Below are 23,300 nucleotides of genomic sequence, written 5' to 3'. Positions count from 1 at the left end.
GAAGGTAGGAGCTACCGGATCTGGTCTGTAAATCTCCAGAAAACCACTAGATGGTGGCAAAGCACTGGAGATTCCTGCATCTTTTTGATGGCCATTTGGTGGTTGTCTGGAATTGGAGCCCAGATTTGGTAGCCCTAAAGGAAAAAGTGAATCCACTGCTTAAGGGGAGATGGTGAAAGAAAGAAAAAAACAGTGAGAAAGATGAATTCATCTTTCTCAATTTTGTTTTAATCTTCCAGAAGGGAAAGTTGTTCAATCTACAGCACCCAGAACAAATGATTTAAGAAGGAACATGGAGCTTATCAAGATAAAATTCAAGTAGCCCATGAATCTTGGGTTGACTAGTTGGGACCAGGTGAGGAGGACTAGTGCTATGACACCATCATCCATACTTCGGGAGGAGAGAAGATAAAAAAAGAAGTGATTTCACAACCTACCATTGTGGTGCATCTGTATATGGGATATAGCACGTAATGAAATAGGTGAAGTTGTTCACCAAAATGTAACTTCACACAAAAAACATTCCTTATACAAAGAAATCTAAATGTCAAGGGAAAGGCTTATTTAGTCTTCTCCCTGACTTGCTGGTTTGTTATGAGTCTTCCTACAACGATGAACCTTAACTGGAGCCAGCCCCCGCAGTACGGGATAGAGAAAGCTGTCAGTTTAAGGATACCTTGGGCTGATTTCCTTTGTTCTTCTCTGTGTTTCACAGCTGGCTGGTGTTTTGTGGAACAGAAGACAGCAGTGCAAATTGTCGCCTTGGGGCAAGCTGAGGTCATGGGGGCAGGGGTCAATCTGGAGTTGATAGGCAACTCCAATGATGCTGAGAAAGGAAGGCTCCGTGTGTCAGGAGAGCAGCATTGACTCCTGTGAAACATTTCCCCTGCCCCCTTGTCCTCTCAACTCTTAGAAACAGACACCTCAGAACGAGCTCTACTTTCAAAGCAGCTGAACTGTCTATGCGATTCTTTTGTCAACAGACCTGGAGCTTACTGTGGGTGAGGTTTTATTATTGCACCATTGCTTGTTTTCAGTTGATCTATATCACGATCCAGATGAACTGGCTTGCACATTACGTTCAAGCACACTCAAGTCCTTTGCAAGTTCATCTGAAACGCTGATGCAGAGAGAAAGCCTGGACATCTGGACTTTTTCTAAGGGGCCGTTGGATATAGTTGTGGAATAACCTTGCTAATGCGACACCTAATATCAATACTTCTGAACTTTTCAGTAAAAAAACCTTTTTCCTAGTGAAAAAGTAAGATGTGGTTAGTTCTTGGGGGGGGGGGTTGCAGTTCTCCAAATGCAACTGGTATATAAAGGCGGGGGGTGTCTTCCTGGATTCACAGCTTTTTCTGGAAGAGCAAAGTGGCACCCACGGCTAGGAGGGCCTTTGCTCAGATCCATCTGTTATGCCAATTATGCTCTTTCCTCAATCAGGAGTCACTCATCATCCTTGCAGTTGGACTATCACAACATGTTCTAAATGGGCTGGGATTGGAGGACAACTCAGAAGCTACAGCTCATCCAGAATGTGATGGTGTGAGTAGTTATGGGTATGCCTTGCTTCTCCTGGGTAAGACCTCTGCTCTGAAACCTGCATTGGTTGCCAGGTGGAATTCAAAGTGTTGGTTGTCATCCTTAAAGACCTTCCAGACTCAGGACATGGTTACCTATGGACTCTGTCTCTCCAGTTATGGCTGTCCAACTTATCTAGTACAGTGAGCATGCTCCAGGTCCCATCATTAGAATTATGTCATTTTGCGGGGCTTTGGAGACGTGCCATTTCTGTAGCCACTCTGGGCCAATGGGATAGAATTCCCCCACTTGAACTCTGCATAGCTCTGATCCTGTTGTTATTTAGTAAAGCCCTTAAACTATGATTCTTTCAATGGGCCTGGGGTAGGACACTTTAAGACCCCACATTGATACTGAAATTTTATTTCTAGGTACTTGGTATGTTCTTCCACAATATAACAGTATATATTCTTTTGTTGTTGTTTATTACTGTTTTTTATTTGCTTTATTTCAGTATGTTGCTTGTCACCTGGAGTTGCTTGGATGATTGAGGCAGCTTATAAATTGAACACATAATAAATATATACAACTTTTAAGTCAACTTATTGAAGTGCTTATGCATTCTATTGCTACATTAACTCTCTAGTGAATTTCTTAAGAATTGCCCAGATTTCTTTTTGATGGTTTGTAAGTGAATTTATGTTTTTATAGTTTAGATTTCTTCTGTAAGAAGTTCAGACATCTTTGAACAAGGCAGGGTATACATCCATTGAATAATAAAACAAAATAACCATAAAGCAGACAGAATGAAATAATATGGGCCAGAAAATCAAAGCTTCATTGGTAAGTTCCGGCAACCACAATTTGAACAGTCCTACATTTTATCCCAGGAGCCGCTGTGTAGCATGACCAATTGCACAGGCCTGAGGTGGGAGTTTCAGGCTTTACAAGGTAGTGTTGGATGTCCATGATCCCCTTAGCTTCCTTCTCAGTGGGACATAATAACTGTGGGTGCTTAAAATTAGACTGTCTTAAGCTGATCCAGATGTGATAGGTGAGAGACAATCAGAAACTGTCCTATTTTCAACTTAGTGTCTGTACAGCATTGCCCCATTCCATTCATAGATCAGATCTGTGGTACTAGAACCTTCTTTCTGTTTTCTAAAAAAGGAATTCTTCCCATAAGCTCTTTATCCCTAAGGTTAGCTGGGTTTTTCCCTATTTACCACACAGAGTAATGTGGAAATGTCCCTTGATAGTTTGGTATAGCTTCCATCTGGTTCCTAAATAGCATGCAAGGTTAAAGACGCATTCCATGGGGTCTTTATAATTTCTCAACCAATTTTAGGTTACTACTGTTGACTTATACTGCGCTAAACACCTTCAAGGATCTAATAAGAGAATCACAGAATTGGAAAGGACCACAAGGATCATCATCTCCAACCCTCTGCAATGTGCAGGAAACTCAATTAAACCATCCATGAGAGGTAGCTGAACAAAATCTTTAAAATCTGTTAGAATCCTTCAGAGATGAAGAACCCATCACTTCCATAGGTAGAGTACTCCACTGTTGTAGAAATCTTACTGTGAGGAAGGGTTCCTTATATCTAAATAAAATCTAGATAGCTGTAACTTGTACTTAGGACCATTATTTCTGGTCCTAGCTTCCATGGGATATACTGTTCTGACTTCCTTTCTATGGAACTTGGTACTTTAAAAAGTCTATCAGGCATTATCTGCTTGAGTCATCTCCATTCATGCAGATAATGGGAATTAATTAATTAAAAAATTTAATTTTGTAATTTTATGTTGAAAATTCCTCTGGTCTTCTTCTGTAAAGAATGGCTTATAAAATAAATACAGTGAAAGATGGGGTGGTGGTGATGATAAAGCTTCGTCCTGCCCTATAGATCACAATATACGTCTTCTTCCTTCTCTACTTCTGGGCTGTCTGCTGGGTGCAGGGTAAATATCATCTGTACCATTTCTGCATCTGCAGTTTAAAGTCCATTTTGCCCTATTTCCATAAGTGGCAAAGTTCTTAAAAATGAAATATGCTTTAATATTAATAATATTTTTAAAGTAGTAGCAATATTGGACATGAGGAAAAAAATTCCAAAATCCACAGAGGTAACACTTTTATTTGGCTTATTGAAGTTTTATAAAATCTGCAAGCTTTTGCTCTTTATCAGGCACGATCAGTCAAGAAAAAAGGTGGACAACCAAACCTAATATTGCTCCATTTCTGATTGTATTTCTGGAGGCTCCCCACCCTCCATCTAAGAATATAATGCCTTTGGGATCAGCTACATTTTTTTTCTCTTACCTTTTAAAATATGTGTGGTGACTGAAAAATTGGCTTAAAATGATATATAAGACATACACGCATACACAGAGCTCCCACAACTTAATGTTTTTAACAGATAATAGATATTCAAAGGGCTAAAAATAATGATTGAAAGCTTCAGTTAATTGGTGGCCAGATTTCTGGGAGGCTCTTCCTTCAAAGAACCGAAATGCTGAGGTTGAAAAAATAGCAGTTTTTGTAGTGCTGACTGTCCCTTACACCAGGCTCCTGAACTACGTGACTAGTAAGGTTCAAACTTATTTCAGCCCTAAAAAATAGAAAATGGAGGGACAATTCTTGGGCTCTCTCTTGAGTTAGCCATCTTTTTTTTTTTCATTCAGTGTCCCAGAGGGTCAGAAGGTAGATGTCTCTCCATAAGCAAGGGCATATATTCTCCCTTTCTAACGCAGACATGCCTGTTTAGCCCCCAGAGCCTCTATAGTGCTTAAACAAGAAGACTGTTTTATCAAACGAGTCCTCAAAACACCTTATCAAAGCAGGATTGCCATGTGGATCTTGAAGTAGAATTCAATTCTAATCCACGCATCAATCTAGAAGGGGAGGGTTCAGAGATTTTGCTGTGGAGCAAAGACTCGTTAGAGTCTTTGACCAGCCCTAGTGGTTTGGGAGCTTATCCGGTGATTCATAAATGTGTAATCTTTAGGATGATTGCTGCTGCATATATATGCTCCTAAGGTAGGGCTGGGTGAGCCTGTAATAGCCAATCTTCTTCTTGATCTTCTTAAGAAGGGCAAGGGCTGGAGTTCTTGGAGGAGGGGAGAAGGTTGGTTATGACATGCTTGTTTTGGAGTTACAGTACAGTATAGTTTTCAAACGTTCAAAGCTGGGAAAATGTGCCATTAGTTTTCAACAGTCAGGGTCATTGCAGAAAAATGCATTGAAAAATAGAGTATTATAAATTGAATGATAATCGGGATTCTTAATGCTTGGCTCTGCAATACAAATTGACTTTATATTTTTATAATACTAAGATTTATGTAATTTATTGCAACTCAGGCATTTGTAGCATTCTGAATTTTATTTTATTTTTTAAAAACTGTCATAGCAAGGAAAAAGATATCAAATACTTGAGTCCCTGAAAACAAAAGAAAGAAACTCAGAGCTCTAGAACCCTTTCTAGTCAATCCTTCAGCTTCTCCAATACCAATTGGAATACAAACTTGCTTTATTTAAAAATGAAAAATGGGTGCTGAGAGATCTTTGTTTACAGAAATGATTATTCTGAGCTAAATGAAAGACTTGTTTATAAGTTTGCAAGCATTCTTTCCTGATTGAGATTCCTCAGGTACAGGGTTGCAGAAATCAAGACACCTCAGACATTATGTCAATTTACTTATACACTTCCTTAAAATAGTTACCATTCTCCAGGGACTTTTCATGGGTTGAAATAAGCTTGAACCTTACTAGCCACATAGTTCAGGAGCCTGGTGTAAGGGACAGTCAACACTACAAAAACTGCTATTTTTTCAACCTCAACATTTCTGTGGTTTGAAGGAAGAGCATCCCAGAAATCTGGCCACCAATTAACTGAAGCTCTCAATCATTATAATTTGGAGCTCACTGCAACACATACAGTGGGGCAAAAAAGTATTTAGTCAGCCACCAATTGTGCAAGTTCTCCCACTTAAAAAGATGAGAGAGGCCTGTAATTTTCATCATAGGTATACCTCAACTATGAGAGACAAAATGGGGGGAAAAATCCAGAAAATCACATTGTCTGATTTTTAAAGAATTTATTTGCAAATCATGGTGGAAAATAAGTATTTGGTCAATATCAAAAGTTCATCTCAATACTTTGTTATATATCCTTTGTTGGCAATGACAGAGGTCAAACGTTTTCTGTAAGTCTTCACAAGGTTTTCACACACTGTTGCTGGTATTTTGGCCCATTCCTCCATGCAGATCTCCTCTAGAGCAGTGATGTTTTGGGGCTGTCGCTGGGCAACATGGACTTTCAACTCCCTCCAAAGCTTTTCCATGGGGTTGAGATCTGGAGACTGGTTAGACCACTCCAGGACCTTGAAATACTTCTTACGAAGCCACTCCTTCGTTGCCCGGGCAGTGTGCTTGGGATCATTGTCATGCTGAAAGACCCAGCCACATTTCATCTTCAATGCCCTTGCTGATGGAAGGAGGTGTTCACTCAAAATCTCATGATACATGGCCCCATTCATTCTTTCCTTTACACGGATCAGTCGTCCTGGTCCCTTTGCAGAAAAACAGCCCCAAAGCATGATGTTTCCACCCCCATGCTTCACAGTAGGTATGGTGTTCTTTGGATGCAACTCAGCATTCTCTCTCCTCCAAACATGACGAGTTGAGTTTAGACCAAAACATTCTACTTTGGTTTCATCTGACCATATGACATTCTCCCAATCCTCTTCTGGATCATCCAAATGCTCTCTAGCAAGCTTCAGACAGGCCCGGACATGTACTGGCTTAAGCAGGGGGACACATCTGGCACTGCAGGATTTGAGTCCCTGGCAGCATAATGTGTTACTGATGGTAGCCTTTGTTACTTTGGTCCCAGCTCTCTGCAGGTCATTCACTAGGTCCCCCTGTGTGGTTCTGAGATTTTTGCTCACCGTTCTTGTGATCATTTTGACCCCACAGGGTGAGATCTTGCGTGGAGCCCCAGATCAAGGGAGATTATCATTGGTCTTGTATGTCTTCCATTTTCTAATTATTGCTCCCACAGTTGATTTCTTCACACCAATCTTGCCTATTGCAGATTCAGTCTTCCTAGCCTGGTGTAGGTCTACAATTTTGTTTCTGGTGTCACTCTTGGCCATAGTGAAGTTTGGAGTGTGACTGTTTGAGGTTGTGGACAGGTGTCTTTTATACTGATAACAAGGTCAAACAGGTGCCATTACTACAGGTAACGAGTGGAGGACAGAGGAGCCTCGTAAAGAAGTAGTTACAGGTCTGTGAGAGCCAGACATCTTGCTTGTTTGTAGGTGACCAAATACTTATTTTCCACCATGATTTGCAAATAAATTCTTTAAAAATCAGACAATGTGATTTTCTGGATTTTTTTTCTCATTTTGTCTCTCATAGTTGAGATATACCTATGATGAAAATTACAGGCCTCTCTCATCTTTTTAAGTGGGAGAACTTGCACAATTGGTGGCTGACTAAATACTTTTTTGCCCCACTGTAACTTAAACTGTGACCCTATACCCAAAGGGACATTGCACTCCAGCTGCAGAAGGAGATTTCTAGTGTCTCCCAAGCCTTGGGAACCAATTTTCCTGATCCCAATGTAGGAAGGAGGGCAAAAGAGATGTGGTAGAAGCTTGACAAAGAGAATGTCAGGCTTCCAGTCCTGTCTCCTGAGATGTATCTTGCTTCCACCTTTGGGGAAAAATTAGTCTGGCTGACACTTGGAGGAGGGAGTAGATCAATATTCTCCACCCTTCCTTCCATCTTGCTAATTTGCCACTGGTAGGGAACTAGTATCTTCAGAGGAATCTATAAAATGCTATTTAAGCAGAGTGAGTCAAATTGCTAAATGCAGGGAGGGAGGAGATTCTTTTGGAGAAAACTTGAGAGGTCCAGTTCACAAGATGGTGATGTAAAGTGGGCATATCTAGAACTTCCCTGGGTCCGTGTATATGTGCGTTTACCATAAAGTCTATATCAAGGTGCTACAACAGAATTTGTGGATTCTGTTTGAGTAAAGTCTGTTTTAAGGTGATATAACAGAAATTGTGGATTTCTTGTCTCAAAATGGTCAGAAACCTCACAACTGGTTTTGTTAAGTGCACCTGGAAGCCTCTTGATGGGGTAGGAAAGGGGCCCAGGCCTACTTATTGCCCACCCCTACTCTTTTTTCTTAATTTGCATTTTTATCAGCAGAGGTTGACTATCTGGTGCCCTCCTGGAGTTTTAGGTGAAAATTTACATGATTGTTGACCACTGGCCATTCAGAGTAAGGGCACAGAGAGGTTAGCTAGGTCTAGGCCTTGCCTGGTTTTTTTTTGTAGTAGTCTCACAACTGTACAGATCATTTTCGATAAGAAAATGCTAGTTTTCTTCTTCACTGCAGTGCTAACATAATAAGCAAATAGAAGACAGAAATAAGAAATGTGCTCATATTTAGTTCAGATATATTAATCAGATCTCATTCAATCACTCAGTTTCAAAACCTGAAGTTATACTCCAGTTTCTCTTCACATTGTATAAAACTTGAAGTTTGAACTCAGAATTATATTTTTGACTGTGAAGAACCTAACCATGAGGTATGAATTCAGATTGCTCCAACCTAACTCTTACACAATCAGGTCAAAGTATTTCTGCATTGTACATCAAATGTACAGAAAGGTCATTAATAGATTAGAATTTTTCAGAGTAAACAAAAAAGTGAATTTGCATTAATATATTTTCTTATTCTACATTTGATCTTAGCCAAAAGGCCAAGAAGTTATATTATTTTGTTATAAATGCTATGCGGGTGGAAATCCCCACATTTTTGCTTTTGTGCTTTCAGGTATATGTAGCAATTCTTCTAAAATAATAGCAAACACCAAATACTCTCACAATATACCTCCAACAGCAAAATCTTCAGCTGAACCCATTGAAATGTTCTCTGTAGTAGCAGTGCTGCTCATATCCTTTTCACAATTAGATGGTGATCCATCAACATTTTTACTATGAATATCAAACATATCTGAATCAGTGCAGGGTGGACCATCGAAAGATTCTGGACATGAGGCACCTGGTTGCTCACCTGGAACTGACTCCAAGGGCAAAGCCTGCATAAATGATGCAGTTTCAGAAAGTTGAGATGGTGATGGAAGGGCTGGAACAGATGCAACTCTAGGTGAGAGAGTACTGGGACACAAGCCATAAGCAGAAAGGGAAATTTCTGAAGAGGGTGTTTGAGACAAGTTCCTTTTGGAAGAAGGAACTGACACTTGAATATATTTACCACTTTCTGGATCATAAAAGGTCTTTAACTGAATTGGTAAATCTACAATAAAATACTCCCCTGAATCTGGATCCTGAAGAAGTTTACGCTGAGTGGCAGATAAAGAGGGTGTGGGACTTAATGATACCATGGGTTGTTGCTTTATCAGACTAAATTTTGGAGAAGTCAAGGGAGAATTAGGACAGACTAGAGACCGTAGAGATTGGACGGGTGTCTGAGATGCAACATCTTCATTCTGTGACAGACGTTCATCCTGGAGCTTTTTCTGTTGCGCTTCCATCTTTTTCCTCCTACTTGCCAGTTTCTTTGCCCTGCGTAATGCCTTTTCTGTTTTAGGTGGTACAGTTGGGGGCTTGGCTGCTGTCCTTCCCATTTGATTCATCAGCTGTCTTTCATGTGTCCCCAAAGAACTGTCGGCATCTCCAGAAAGCTTACATGTTTGTTCTGGATCAAACATGAGTGTTGTGGAAGGTTTATCTATACTTTCTGTTGCTTTGTGTAGTGGATAATTTGCTTCTTTTTCAGTCTGTGATATGTTGAAGTTTGCAGTTGTATCTGACAATGTACCTGTGAAAGCTGATGGCACCATACTATCTGACCTTGGACTTTGTATAGTAGAACTTGCTGAATTACTCAATATAGTTGATGTGTATCCAAAGGCATCACTGGAAACAGGAGAACAAGTATGATTTTCTGTTACTATGGGAGACTTCATCTCTTGACTTATTTTTTTAATGCAAGAACCACCTCTTTGTTTAGATAAGACATGATTCTTCATATAATTTATCCTTTCCCTTGTAGGGGACCTTTGCTCATTTTGACTTGGCTCACTTTCAAAGCCTAGATTTGGCTGAATGGCAGAACTGGGCCTTAGTTTACCAATTTTGTTCTTCTCTTTGAAAGTAGCTAATTTCTCAGGTCTTTTTAGTTTTTTCTCTGATAACACTGATAAAAGTTCAGTTTCTTCAGAATCTGCCATCATTTCTGGAATATGAAAATTATCCAATCCTTCTCTAAAGCTATAATATGCTGTTAGATTGCTTTTTTCAGCCATTTGACAGCCCATATTCCCTTGGATAGATCCTGATTCATCATCCTCTCTATCTGTAATAGCATTCTTGGGATTCTCTTGAGCATTTGGAGTGGCTTCTTCACAGGACAAAGACCTGAGCAGGGGTAACTTGATTGCTTTAGTCACAGGTGGTGACTTAAATGTATTGTCTTTAATCATGAACAAATTGGGCTTCACTGAATTTGATAAAGTTGATGTCAGGGGCTCTTCTGGCTTGCTTTCAGATTCACAGTCTATGCTTTTCCATCTGTCTTTTTTCTTCTCCTCCAACATTGCTTCTTGTAGAACATTCTCCTTTTCATTCTTCTCCTTTTCTATTCCATCTATATCAAAATCACAGTTGCTAAGAAGGTAGTAATGTAAATCCTTTTCCTTGGCTTTCTCTTCTTCTTTGCTACTTCGCTTTTCTCTTTCCTCCATATCATTCTTCCTTCTCTGGCTTTCCTGAAGACACGCTTTCTGGAAAAGCTGCATTAGAGAAAAGGGTGTCTCATGAAATGGTTGGTCTACTGTGGAAGCAAAAGATTGCTCAGAAGAGCTGGTACTTCTTTTGCCTTTGTGGTCATTGCCAGTTGAGGAGTATGCCTGATTTTCATTATTGCTTGTTTTTTCTTCAGCTCGGAAAAATAGATTTTTTGATGCTTCATCAGCATCCTGACCCAAAGTGACATTTTTATATTTATGTTCCTGCATGTCCTTTTGCTGTACAGCTGCCATATCTGTCAGATAAGAGTTGGGTGAAGGAGAAGGTTGACTTGTATTGTGTTCATGCACAGAAATCATCTCAAAGCCCTTTGTATGTACTGAATTACTTTGCAGCAAATGATTCTTATTTTGATACTTTAAAATATCTGCCCTTGACTTGGATAAACTCAACATCATATCATTGCCAATAAGATTCTCATTTAAACTGATTAAATTGTCCTTTTCCTGAATATAGTCCATTTGTTCAAATGTATTAATTTTATCAGTATTACCAAGCATTTTTTTATTGCTATCTTCTGGTACATTGGTTGCTGTGACATTTGCTTTCATGTTGATCTGTTCTTTTATCTTGTTTTTGTCTTCAAGGGTTCTTAGGAGAGGAGATGGACTATAAGTGCTTTTTACACGTTTTCGGATATCCTTCAAGTTAAATAATAAACGTGGTGCTTTGGACTTATAATCATTCTGAGAATAAAGTTTTCTCTCCTCAGAATCTTTGGTTGTCCCAGCCTCCAATATGAGTGGAGTTACCACCAGTAACTGATTTTCTGATGGTTCATCATTCTCTTGCTTCACTGGTATGACTGGAGTCAGAAGTGTTGAAATGCTGAAGGAAGGATTGGACTGATCAGACAAAACCATGTGTGATGCAGCTGCAGATGTTTCGACCAAAGGAGTGACATCAGAGGACTTTCTGTATGAGGAATCTTTTATTTTTAGCACTTCAGCTGCTGTGACTTCTGCCAGTTTCATTCTACTAAGAGTAGTCTTTTGTTTTCTCCAGGGTGCTGGGAAATCATTTTCTACCCTAAGTGCAAATTCTGGTTTGGTTTTCTCTGCTAATGAAGTAATTTGTGGCATCAATATTTCTTGTGTATCAGTGCTGTGGAATGCTGCTTCTGGAGTAACAGAGACTTGGGGGAAAGCTGATGATGGAATTGGAGCCTTTGAGATTGGAACTGGTGAAGTGCTCCCTGAGGGGGTCATTCTTGGTGGAAAAAGTGTGCTAGATGTGAGGGATGTTGGTGAAGGACTCTCATATACAGGTACAGGTACACCAGAAACCCCAGGTAACAATTGTTGGGCAACAGTATTTTTTGCATTAGCTGATGAAGGAAAATATACCTGTGCTAGAGACACTGAAGACAGAGAGGCTTTGGAGAGAGACTTTGGTGAAGAGCCATCAGAGAAGGTTTGTTCTAGAATGAAGGGACCTATTGCTTTGGGAGGAGATGCTTTCTGTTCAGAAATGCAAGGCTTTTTAAAGAAAGGTGTTTCTTCAAAGTAAGTAAGGCTGCCATCTTTGGGCATCATTTCTCCCATTTCAATTAGTTTTTTATGATGTGCATTCCATGATTCAAAAGCACTGTTTTCACTGTGGAGAAAGCTACTTTTTCTAGCTATTTCTTTAGCTTTCCCTGTTCTGTTTTTCATCATCTGTTTAGAGACACTGAACTTGGGTATATTTGAAACTTTTGCCTGACGAGGATATAAACCAGGTAGGCTTTCATAGGCCAGATCTATTTTGTTATATCCTTTGCGTTTATCACTTGGATTTGCCATATTTTGACATGGGTCAGGAAATTCAGAGATTCCCTTTTGGATGTTTAAAATTGTTTTGTCACTCCAGAAAGCCATATTGTCTCCATAAATTAATGGACATTCTGTCAAATTATTATTTACTGGCTGCTTCGCTATTAGTAGTGATACTTGATTGTCAACTTTATCAAAGGTCTTTATCAAAGAGGACACTTTTGAGATATGTGCACAATTGCGCAGATCAGACAGTGGCAAATCCAGTTTTCTTCTTATGCCTGGGTTGTTTATAGAATACTTTTTATCTTCATGAGTTTTGGAGTTTGTAGAAACTTTGGAAAGTAGGAATGTTGTATGTTCCTTTTTTGATAGTTGCTTGTGAAAGTCAGTGTTTTTCTTGATGGCATAATTCCATGGGCCATGAAAGAATTTACTAGAGAACTGATGGGGGATGTTTGATGGCCCAACTGGGTCTACATCTGTATAAGGTGTTTGAAGCTCAGCCACGCATAGACTTTTGAAAGCTCGGTCAGTGAAGCTGCACACTTCTCTGTCAGTGTCATCCAGGAGGCTCCCAATGCTGGAAGAATCACTCTGTCCATCTGCTTGTTTCTTACTCCCCTGCATGGTCCATATGACTCATTAATAAAACAGGTAGTTGGCTCTTTGGGCTACCATTTCTCAAACATCTTTTAAAACTTTGGGTGAACTTTTCTTCTATAATCTGCAATGTTATATTCATTTCTCATAAGGAAGCACAGAACGGGGCTTTCCAGTCTGCAAATTGAACATATATAAGTATATATTATTGTATTATAACAAAACCCAATTGTACATTACCCTTTTTTGTTTAATTCCCATCGATCCCCAATTTAATCTGATATGGTAGAATTACCCTGTATTAAAATATTTGTTTGTTTTTCTTTCTAGCATTTTTCCCGCATGTGCAGGCTCCACTTTTTTTGAATCAACCAAATATTGATTCTCTGGCTGAGACACAAATTAACTGCCCAAGCCTAGCATTGGGGGCTGAGAAAGAGGGACTGGCCCGAAGTCCTCCAGCCTTCCTTTCATGACTCAGGTGGGACTAGAACTCACAGTCTCCTGCTTTCTAGCCTGGAGCCTTAACCACTAGACCAAACTGGCTCTCTTATTAAAATATTTATACATTATATATATTTAAAACAGTTTTAAACTAGAACAGTCCCCAGAAAAGTAATAAGAAAGAGGTCAAGAGTTTATTAAATGCTTTGTGTCCTATTGTTTTAACAGTGTTACACACACACACACCTCTCACTTAAATGACCCTTAAAACTTGTCTCTTCTCTCAGACCTTGGGCTAGAGTGGGCTTGTGGAATGACTGGTCTGTATTTTTTTTCCAGATGTTTATTTGTATTATCTATTACATTTTTTAAAAAAGAATAATGTGGAAGATGCAATGAGAATAACACTTCATGAAAACAATATGTTTTCTGCAATGTCCTAAAATTTTGGGAAGAAATTATTACATATATTAATTTGCCTCTGATACAAGGTTTAATATTTTTGAACGTCTATATTCTTTCAAACATCATGCCTATTATATGGAAAGGGATTGCTGGACAACAGAAAGGAATTTTCTGTCCCCTTCTTATTGATGAAAGATTTGTCCTTCAACTCTGGAAAGATAAAATTATGGCCCCAGTTACTCAGTGGACCAAAGACCTGATGTTACTTTGACTTACAAATGAATTGCTTACAGATGTAGATTACATATAGATGATTACAATTACTATAAATATGGCCATCCTTTATTGAAATTGCTATATAAAAATTATATTCATGTATAAGAAGTCCTTATATAAGTAATTTTTATTGTATTGCTTTTTTTCTCTTGCTTTCCTTTCTTTACCTTTTGTTATTCTTTTTTCTTTGTTCTGTTTCATAAAGGCAAAACAAACAAACAAACAAAAAGCCCACCATGCAACATGGAATGCGTCAAGAATCCCCATTATCTCCTTTAATATTTAATTTGGTGCTAGAACCCCTGGAGTGTTTAATAAGACAAACTGGTGATCTCCAGGAAATACACAGACCTGAATTGGAATACAAATTGTTCCTATATGCATATGATATTTGGGTGCATCTTAAAGTGATTATTAAAAAAATAATTTATATTCATTGAAATTATATAGTTATATGGGAAATATTCCAGGTATACAATAAATCCAACATTATGCCTATTGGCAATAAGTTTCCTTAAAATATGAATTTAGTATTTGTTGTTTGCCCAGAATCTATTAAATAGTTGGTGATTGTAATTCCTATGAAAATATCCTTCTTAGAAGATATAAACAATTTAAACTATATTGACTAGATGAAAGGGGACATCAAGAGATAGATGAAGATACACCTGAGCTTGTGGGGAAGAGCAAATATTAAAATATATATCTGTTTCTGTATCTATATTTATTTTCAGAACACTACCAATTTGGTTCCACTTAAATATTTTTAGCTGACTGGCAAATTAATGATTATTTTCTAATGGAAGGAACAAACAGCTAGGACTTCTCTTTTCTAGCTACTTTTGGTTCTAACTCTAGTAAGAATGTGGGTTATTCAGCATGGAAGGTGGTTAGACAGATTTGTTTTTTATTTGGGAGAAAATTAACATTCAACTTTACCTGGCATGAGAAATAGATGCAGTGGAGTAATCTCTATCTTAAAATGTGTAGAAAATGTTGGGAAAATGTGCATTGAGAAAGAGATTAATACTCTCAATCAGAAAATAAGTAATGATTTAAAAATTTTAAGGCATTACAAAAAGAATATTATTTACCTAATACAGCTGAATAACAATATTTACAGGTCAAACATTAATTAGTTTCATCCATTGGACCTGATTCAGTGGCTTCTGAAATTCCACAAGCATTAGGTGTATTGGAGAAGGCTTTTTTATAGACTAAACCAATACTGTGGTGTATTATCAACAATGTTAAAACTTCTCAAAAATTAAATTGGACAAATACAAGAAATATGGAATAGAGAGACATAATATCCTGTGCTACAAAATCAATGGCTTCAGGCATTCAGAAATGTTAAGTATGATTTTAAAACTTGTTTAGTTCATACAAATGTTTTTGAATTGATTGGACTCTTTAAAAGATGTTTTTTAAAAAGTTAGCTACCATTATTTCCATACTGCAGATGTAATAAATTTTAAGGAACCGTAGTGCACATATGATGATTGTGTCCATTGATAGTTCTTTACCGATTAGATATTATTACTACAGTGAATCAGGTTCTTGGAAGTTAAGGTGTTATTAAACTATATTTCAAAATTTTAGAATGTATCCATTTATGAAGAAATTTGGATAAATCCTGCCTGGACCGTTGTGAAGGACACAATACTGTACTTCTGAAAAGATTTTTGTATACCAGATTACAAATACCAGTTCAATTAAATCTGTCGATTCTCAGACTCTAAATTGGCTTTGTTTGGATAGAGAGGCAAGATTGGACAATATGAATCTATATGGCTTAGATTTAATCATTCCTAACTGTATTACTAATACATTACTTTTGCTAGTCATAAAAACTTCCTTGAACATTAGCTCTGACTCTAAATTTAACTATTGGCCCGAAGGAAGCCTAACCCTAACCCATCTTCATCTTCAAACAAATAATCATTGTACCAGAACTCATTCTCAGCCACAGCAACAGCAGAGGTCCACTGCTAATAAAAACCTATCCTCATGCTATCCTACCCTTAAAGTTATCAGAGGCTTCAAGGAAGCCTCACTCTCACCCTAGCTTCATCCTAATGCCAATGGAAATATTTACTGTAATCATAATGCCAGCATTTACTTCCACCTGTAAGCTAATATACCAGTATCCATAAAAATTCACCCAAACATTTACCTTGAACCTAAATTTAACCCTTGTCCTCATGGAAGCCTCATGCAAATATAAGAAAATATTCCTCTGCTCTTGTTTTCTACTTAGACAGATTTTGCAACATCAGGATCCAGGAAATATAATTCTGATACCCTGCTCAGCAATAAAAGGTTTAATGATTATGAAAAATAATAATGAGTAGAGTTGAAATAAATTTTAACACAGATGAAGACTATAATTTTCATTATGACCCTTATCATTGCCTATACTGTTTTATTTCTGTACTTGCTGGATTTGCTCTTCTGAACATTTTAACTGATTTTTCCTAGAGCTGCATGTTGGCCCACCAGAAACCCTGAACCCAGTGTGGAATGGATTGTTACAGGGTGTTTTTAACTCAAGTCAAGGCAAATGGCCATTTTTGGCTTGCTTTGGCTCCAGTTCTCAATCCTCCATAGAATTCCATCTCCAAAAAGTAGTTTGGGATTTCCGTGTGCTAGAAAAACAACAAATGGCATCATTATGTGCCTAATGAAATTTAAAACAGTACCTTTTGCTCAGAGAACACCTTGGGGGAAGAAGAAGGAGTACTGGATCCAGGGTCTAAAAAGACCCTTACAGTTAGTAAATTCAGCCTTTTTAATGGATGACAAGATCATGGAGGATGCAGAGAGAAATAAAAGTAAATATAAATTGCTGTTGTCACATTTCAACATTGTACAGGCTCTGTTTGTATGATATTTCTCTTTATTAAGAATGACCAACAATTGCTGATTTATTAAACTTTGTAATTTATCATTTCCATCCATGTTTCACTCATTCTTATGCAATCCTCCCCCATTAGTTTTGTGTTCCATCTTCCTATTTAATTTCTTGCCCATTATTTCAAAATATTCATTTTTTAATTTAATTTTTAAAGATTACTGTGTAATTTCCCAATTGTTTGTTTACTTTGCATTTATCAATCATGGCTAAGGGTGAACTAGATATTATGCTATTTAATCTATTTGCTAAAATTCCTAATTATGTCCCATGGTAACTTTAAGATATGCAGACTTCAGCTCCCAGAATTCTCCAGTGAGCAGGGCTAGAAAATTCTGGGAGTTGAGGTCCACACATCTTAAAGTTGCTAAGATTGAGAAACACTGGTCTAGGAAACCACATTTACTGGATTCTTCTCCTACTACTAATTAGCAGTGTTGTTGCTTAGTTTCATGTCCTGATATACACTGAGTAAAACTTCAGTACCTATCATAATTCTGATGTAATTTTGCTCCCATAACTTTTGACATAAGAGTCTTATTTTCTGATATTTATTTTGTATAGATTTAAATTATCCATGCATCAAAATGTAGGAACCTACTAAGATTTTTCCCTTCCATCTCTGTGGATTGTTGATTCATAGAAGTATTTGTAAAATATAAATGTTTGTTTCCTCCAAACTGCTTGTAATGTCATTAGAATTACCTACTATATGGGTCATTTTTGGGGTTGTTTTTTTTTTTTGCTAATTGTAATCTAATAACTTATCTTGTTTCTCCTTATTTTGAAAATATTTTTGTTTTAAATAACTAGAGATTGTTTTTGCTTCAATAAGACCATTTAAATCAGTATTTTTCTTTATCTGTCATTAATTGTTCATATGTATTTACCAAATGCTGTTCTTTTACTAATTTCACCTCTTTTATCAATCTGTTTATACAGTAACTTTTTTTTCCTGTCACAGTATTTGTAAATAACTCCTCACTACTATTCTAAGACTTTTGCATGGTTTTAATATTTGTTGTAATATGCAACATTTACGAGGATTGAATACTGTCGAAATCATCTGTCATTACCATGTCCTAGTTGTTTTTATTTTCTTAAGCAGGTTAATTAAAACAAAGTTGTGCTAGATCTGGTGCATAAAGTGATAGCATTGCTGTAACAAGAGAATAGTCTGTAACTGTGACTTATAAAACATGTTTTTTATTGGATACTGCAGATAATATTTCATAAGAAATTACTTTCTTGCTACAGGAGATGTGATTGGGAATAGGAATGCTAACATATGCATCCTGTTTTTACATTTTAGTTTGAATTTAAGAGGATTGTCAAGGTGATATTTTCAATTATTTTGTAGAGTTGTATCTTCTCTTAGCTGCAGAAGCTCAACAGCAACCTGACAAAGTAGGTTGGATTGAGAGAAAAGCGAACTTCTGTGGCTGAGGGTAGATTTAAACCTACTTCTGGGTGCCAACCCAGCTCTTTCACCCCTGACTGCATTCAGTTAAGAATGTACATATAGAACCCTTTATTGTTACATCCCTTTGTATATGGAATTTAAAAGCATTCCAAAAGTTAGTTTTTAAAATAATAATAATAGTAATAGTAATAGTAATAATAGCTTAAATTTCTGTTTATTCCAACAATGAAGGTGGCTTACAACAATAAAAATGCAGAGTATTAAAAAAAATCCAAAATTAATGCAGTTAAAATGAATCATTAAAATAATTAACAATTAACAGCTTAGCCAAGAAAAATCTTCCCAAATACTGGATGAGTAGGAGTGAACCCTTCTCCTTATGGAGTGCATTCCATAGCTGGGAGCCATGCGGGACAAAGTTCTTGACAGTTAAGTTTCTGGCAGGGGGCATCTTGAGCATGGCCTCTCCTGCTTAGTTCTTAGTGCGAGAGGCACCCCCTAAATAAGCAGCCCCTAAGCCACTTAGGGCTTTAAGGCTGACACCAGCGCCTTAATCTGGGCTGGTTAGCAGTTGGTACGCAATGCCAATCTTTCAGTGCAGGCATTCTATGATTCCTGTACCTTGTTCTATTCAGGGCCATAACATTTGCACCTTCTGCAATTTCTTGCATTTTTCAAATGACGTCCCACTGTAGGGCACCGTAATAGTTTATATCAAGGCATAGGTGCACTGCTGCTTTCAAATCTTTCTGGAGCAATGCAACCCCATCCAGAACAGACTTCACCTCAGGCCCAAAGTGCAGGGGCCTCGTTCTCCCTCAATTATCTCTCATTACTGAGATCAGGAAATATTTAAAGGTATTGATGGCTTCTTTGGAGTTGGGCAGTAGGGAGCAGTAGAGCTCAGTGTCATAAGCATACTGAGGGCATCATACTCCAGGTTCTGAATTATTTCCCCCAGCAGTTCAGGGCTGTGTTAAAGAGCATAGGAGGCAACATTGGAATCTATGGAACACCAAAAGTCAATGACCTGGACATTGAACAGCAGACCTCTGGCACCACCTTCTGGCAAGTCCCAACAGGAAGGGCCAGAGCTCCTGCAAAAACAGCTGCTCATGACTCAACCCCATCAACTGACCCAGAAAGATAGCACAGCATTGAAAGCTGCTGAGAGGTCCAGGAGAACTATCAGGTTTACACTGTTCCCATCCATTTTCTATCATCCACCAAGGTGGCCAAAACAATCTCATCACTTTATCCTGAACAAAACCTTATTTGAAATTGGTCCAGAAATAGTTTCATCCAGATGTATCTGGACGTCAGAGGTCACCACTTTCTCAATCAATTTACTTCAAAATATTTAATACTGGCTTTTCATTAGAAGGAACTTAAAATTTAATGCATGGCACATTTACATATGAAATACTGTATACAGTGCCATCTTTGAAAAAGGATATAATAGAGTTGGAAAAAGTGCAGAAGAAGGCTAACAAAATTATCAGGGGCTCAAACAATTTCCTTATGAGAAAAGGATGAACTCTTTAGCTTGGACAAAAGGCAACTGAGTGGGGATGTGACTGAGGTGTATAAAATCACACGCGGCAAAGAAAAAGGAGACAGGGAAATGTTTTTCTCCCTCTCAGAAAACCAGGACCAGGAGCCATCCAGTGATGCTGACTGGAAGGAGAATTTGAACAGATGACAAAAAGCATTTCTTCCCACAGTGCCTAATTAACAAGTGCCATAATTAACCCAATTACAATAGCCACTAACTTTAAATTTTGATCAGTTCATGGAGGCAAGTCCATAAAGAGTCTTGAAGATTCAGTACTGTCTTTGGCAGGGACAGAATGCCTCCAAACACCAGCTGCAGGGAATAAAGGAAGGAAGGGCTATAGGTCTGCATCCTACTTGTGAGCGCCAGAATGACCAGAGAGTTTTGCTACTTCAAGAAACAAAATGCTGGCCTTGACGTGATCCAGCAGTGCTAGTCTTAAGCATTTGTCTATTAAGCTTGAACTTTTACTAGATTATACTCTATCCAGTTAAAAATAATTTTATTTTTTTACTCAATAGCTCTTAATAGTCCTTTTTTTTAAAAAAAAAAACTTGCATCTTTAGAAGAAGCTCGTGCTTCTGTGTTTCCTCTTCCTTGCAGAACGCTGGCAGTTACCTAGATGGATAAGTGCAACTTTTCCAGTATCCGTTTTGATCAACTGGTTTTGTTCATTAGAAAGAGGAGTCTTTTTTTTTTTTTTTACTTCTGTATGTTCAGCGCTAACGATAACCATTATTTTAAAATTAACTACAAGCATTGTCAAAGCATGATCAGCTGTGATGGAGGGGTGTGAGCTGCTGCACAGAAATGCCCCTATCGATACATGCTCTGCAGACATGCACAACTGGAAAGCTACAATTTGGGTAAGCTACTGTTGCATGTGAAAAGTACCCTCTGAGACTTTCTTAACAGTTTGTCTCCCCTGCTTTTGGGACCATGCTTGAAGGAGTCACCCCAGCATGTATATTTCCATGTCTTTTGCCTTGAAACTCTTTGTAAGAAAAGAGCATAAGAGTCACCTGGCACAAAGCATAAGACCTTAACGTATTGTTTCTATATTGCTAATCACCATAGGCTTAATAAAGTGATCTATATCCTTTATTTGTATTTGTGTGTGTTTTGTTGGATACAGCAAACATGTATAGCATTCACACCTAATTCCTAAGCTGGGTTTTGGCCAAGGCCATAGCTGGTAGCAGGAAAGTTTAATGGGAAAAACTGCTAAAATTAATTTCTATAATTGAAAATTAATCTTGCCCATTATGAATTGCTCAGTGCATTTGCTTTGCCATCTGCTTGGAAATGATTCCTGCAGTGAAATGTTTCTTCCATGCTTCCCTAGGAGACGATCATAGATAATCTTAGCATATGTGCTTCCATAGAATGCTACAAGTGCTTAGCATACCATTGGGAGAATATGCCTGTATCTGCATACTGAGAACTTACACCAGAATTGAATATAGAAGAAGGAAAAAAGGCCCTAGACAGGGGATCTGGGATACGTACATGTAAGCCAATGATGCAAATTGTCAGTGAGAGTTTGAACTTATCACTGAAGTTGGTACAAATGAAATAGGAGCTAGACAGATGGTGTAGAATTCCTTTGAGTATTGCACAAGATAAATGTGACTAAGATGAATTCAGTTCCAAGACTGATTTATATTTATATTTATATGCTCTTCCTATTTTTATTCCTTTCCATTATAAATTAATTTGCACACTTAAATATAAATACAATTTCCTTTTTGGAAGTGGTATCCTTCAAGATTCCTACGTCTTAAATTACAGTGACTTGTTGGAAAAGATGGATTTAATTTCCTGCATTTTCAGATCTATCACTGAACATTAGCTTCAGTTATTGATTGGAATAAGGAATTCATACACACACACATAATTTTTCAATACAGTAAAAATACACAAAAAAAGATAAGAAGTAAGAAAAAGAAAAGGAATGAAAAGAGAAGAAAATATATTGTTATGCCTTCCACCCTTCTTTCTATCAAGTAATTATCATCTTAATCTTTTCCCCATCCTCTTTGGCCCTTTTTAATCCCCAAATGCAAAAATCATCAATTCAGTCTTTTCTTCTTTCAACAAAAAGTCCACATAAGGTTTCCAGTCTTTCAAAAAGGTCTTTGTTGTTTTTTTCCCTGACCAGACTGGTCAGCTTTGCCATTTGTGGAAGTTCAGTTAATGTTAAAATCAAATCTTCCACTGTAGGTATTTCATTACTTTTCCATCTTTTTGCATACAATAAATTTGCCGCAGATTGGAATAAGGAATTCCAATCTTCGAATTAAAATCTTGGGGGATATAGGGGTCCTGATTTCTTAAGATAATTGTCTTACTTGCTGCAAGATATATATGGATAATATTGGCTGGTTTTGAATCCATAAAAACTTATTTCATGTCATAAATTTAAATTTTAAAACCTGTTCTGAATAAATCTGGCTTCTTCCATTATTATTAGCTTGGACCAGCTCAGCTCTAATTTTGTTATAGTTCAATTTTTAAAATCTGTAAAAATTATAACCAAGTTTGATTTACCTCAAAAAATTGTTTCTTTGGCAATTCAATTCAATCATTTTGGAAAGGTTTGGTCCTAATCCGATTGCTGCTCCTGAAATTCAATATTTGTTAAAATTCTTGGAGGAATTAACTGAGGTTCTTAAACCAATCATATATTTTTATAAGAACTTGGAGGAAGTAGATGAAATCAATGCTATTTTGTTGACCTTCAGAAAAATTAAGTTGAACATCTGATACTTGCAAGCCATGGACTGGTTGTTTTAAAATTATGACACCAAATAAAATTTTATCTAAAATGCAGTTAATGTAACAAAGACATTGTTTATCAAGGTTCAGTTGCGGTCACTTTGCTGTTGGAGATATTAACTCATGGTTTGGGCATGTTCTACTGTTGCTGTATTTGTAGCTAAAATTAACAGAAGAGTCAACAAGGCTGTACAGTGTTTGTTGTTATGAAATATGCATGTGTTGTCACAGCTGACTATGGGTCAGACCAAGAATGGCATAAAATACTTTATACTCCAAGATATATTTATGTGAGAAGAAAGCCATATGAACTATCTTGATTCTGAAATTGTCAAGACCTGTAATGTTATCCTAAAATGGGATGTCTCTGTTATATGAAAAAGTTTTGCTTTTTGAAATACAGGAAAAGGATATGCAGTAGCCTTAAATATCATAGCCAAGTTAGTCAGGGTATGTGTATAGGGCAGATGAAAAGTAGCAAACCTACAGAACTCAAAAAATCTGTTTGACTGGAAGCCAAGCATTTGAGATGGGGAAATTGAAAGCCAAGATGACTTGTGGATAGGCTGGTGGAAGACACACAACACCAAGGAATTCAAGTTTCCTTCTCCTGGAAAAGGCAGAGAAATTGGCAGTGAATGCCTGAGAAGAAGAGAGGAATAGAGGCTAGGATCCCATAGCGAGACATGAGGAATGGCAGCAATGGCTAGAATCAGAACTAAGGCCCAGAAAACCAAGATGGCATCATGGAAAGTCCTCTGAAACTTACCAAA

The 23,300-nt window shown here is 37.5% G+C and overlaps 1 protein-coding gene across 5 annotated transcripts in view; it reads right to left on the bottom strand.

The window, feature by feature from the left end:
- Positions 1–3,644: 3,644 nt before the first annotated feature.
- Positions 3,645–23,300, bottom strand: part of CUNH10orf71 (chromosome unknown C10orf71 homolog) — a 52,196-nt gene continuing 32,540 nt past the window's right edge. For all 5 annotated transcript variants that reach the window (XM_088139405.1, XM_088139408.1, XM_088139406.1 and 2 more), the window contains one exon: positions 3,645–12,909. In XM_088139405.1, the coding sequence (XP_087995531.1) occupies positions 8,425–12,759 (4,335 nt within the window). In that variant the 5' untranslated portion in view covers positions 12,760–12,909 and the 3' untranslated portion in view covers positions 3,645–8,424. The remainder of the gene's footprint in view (positions 12,910–23,300) is intronic.

Source organism: Python bivittatus, unplaced genomic scaffold (genome assembly GCF_059951505.1).
Source record: "Python bivittatus isolate LINGU-HERP-01145 unplaced genomic scaffold, Pbiv_v1 ctg000210_np1212, whole genome shotgun sequence".
NCBI lineage: Eukaryota > Metazoa > Chordata > Lepidosauria > Squamata > Pythonidae > Python > Python bivittatus.
Note: the sequence above shows the minus strand (reverse complement) of the source record. Positions and strands in the feature narration are given on the sequence as shown.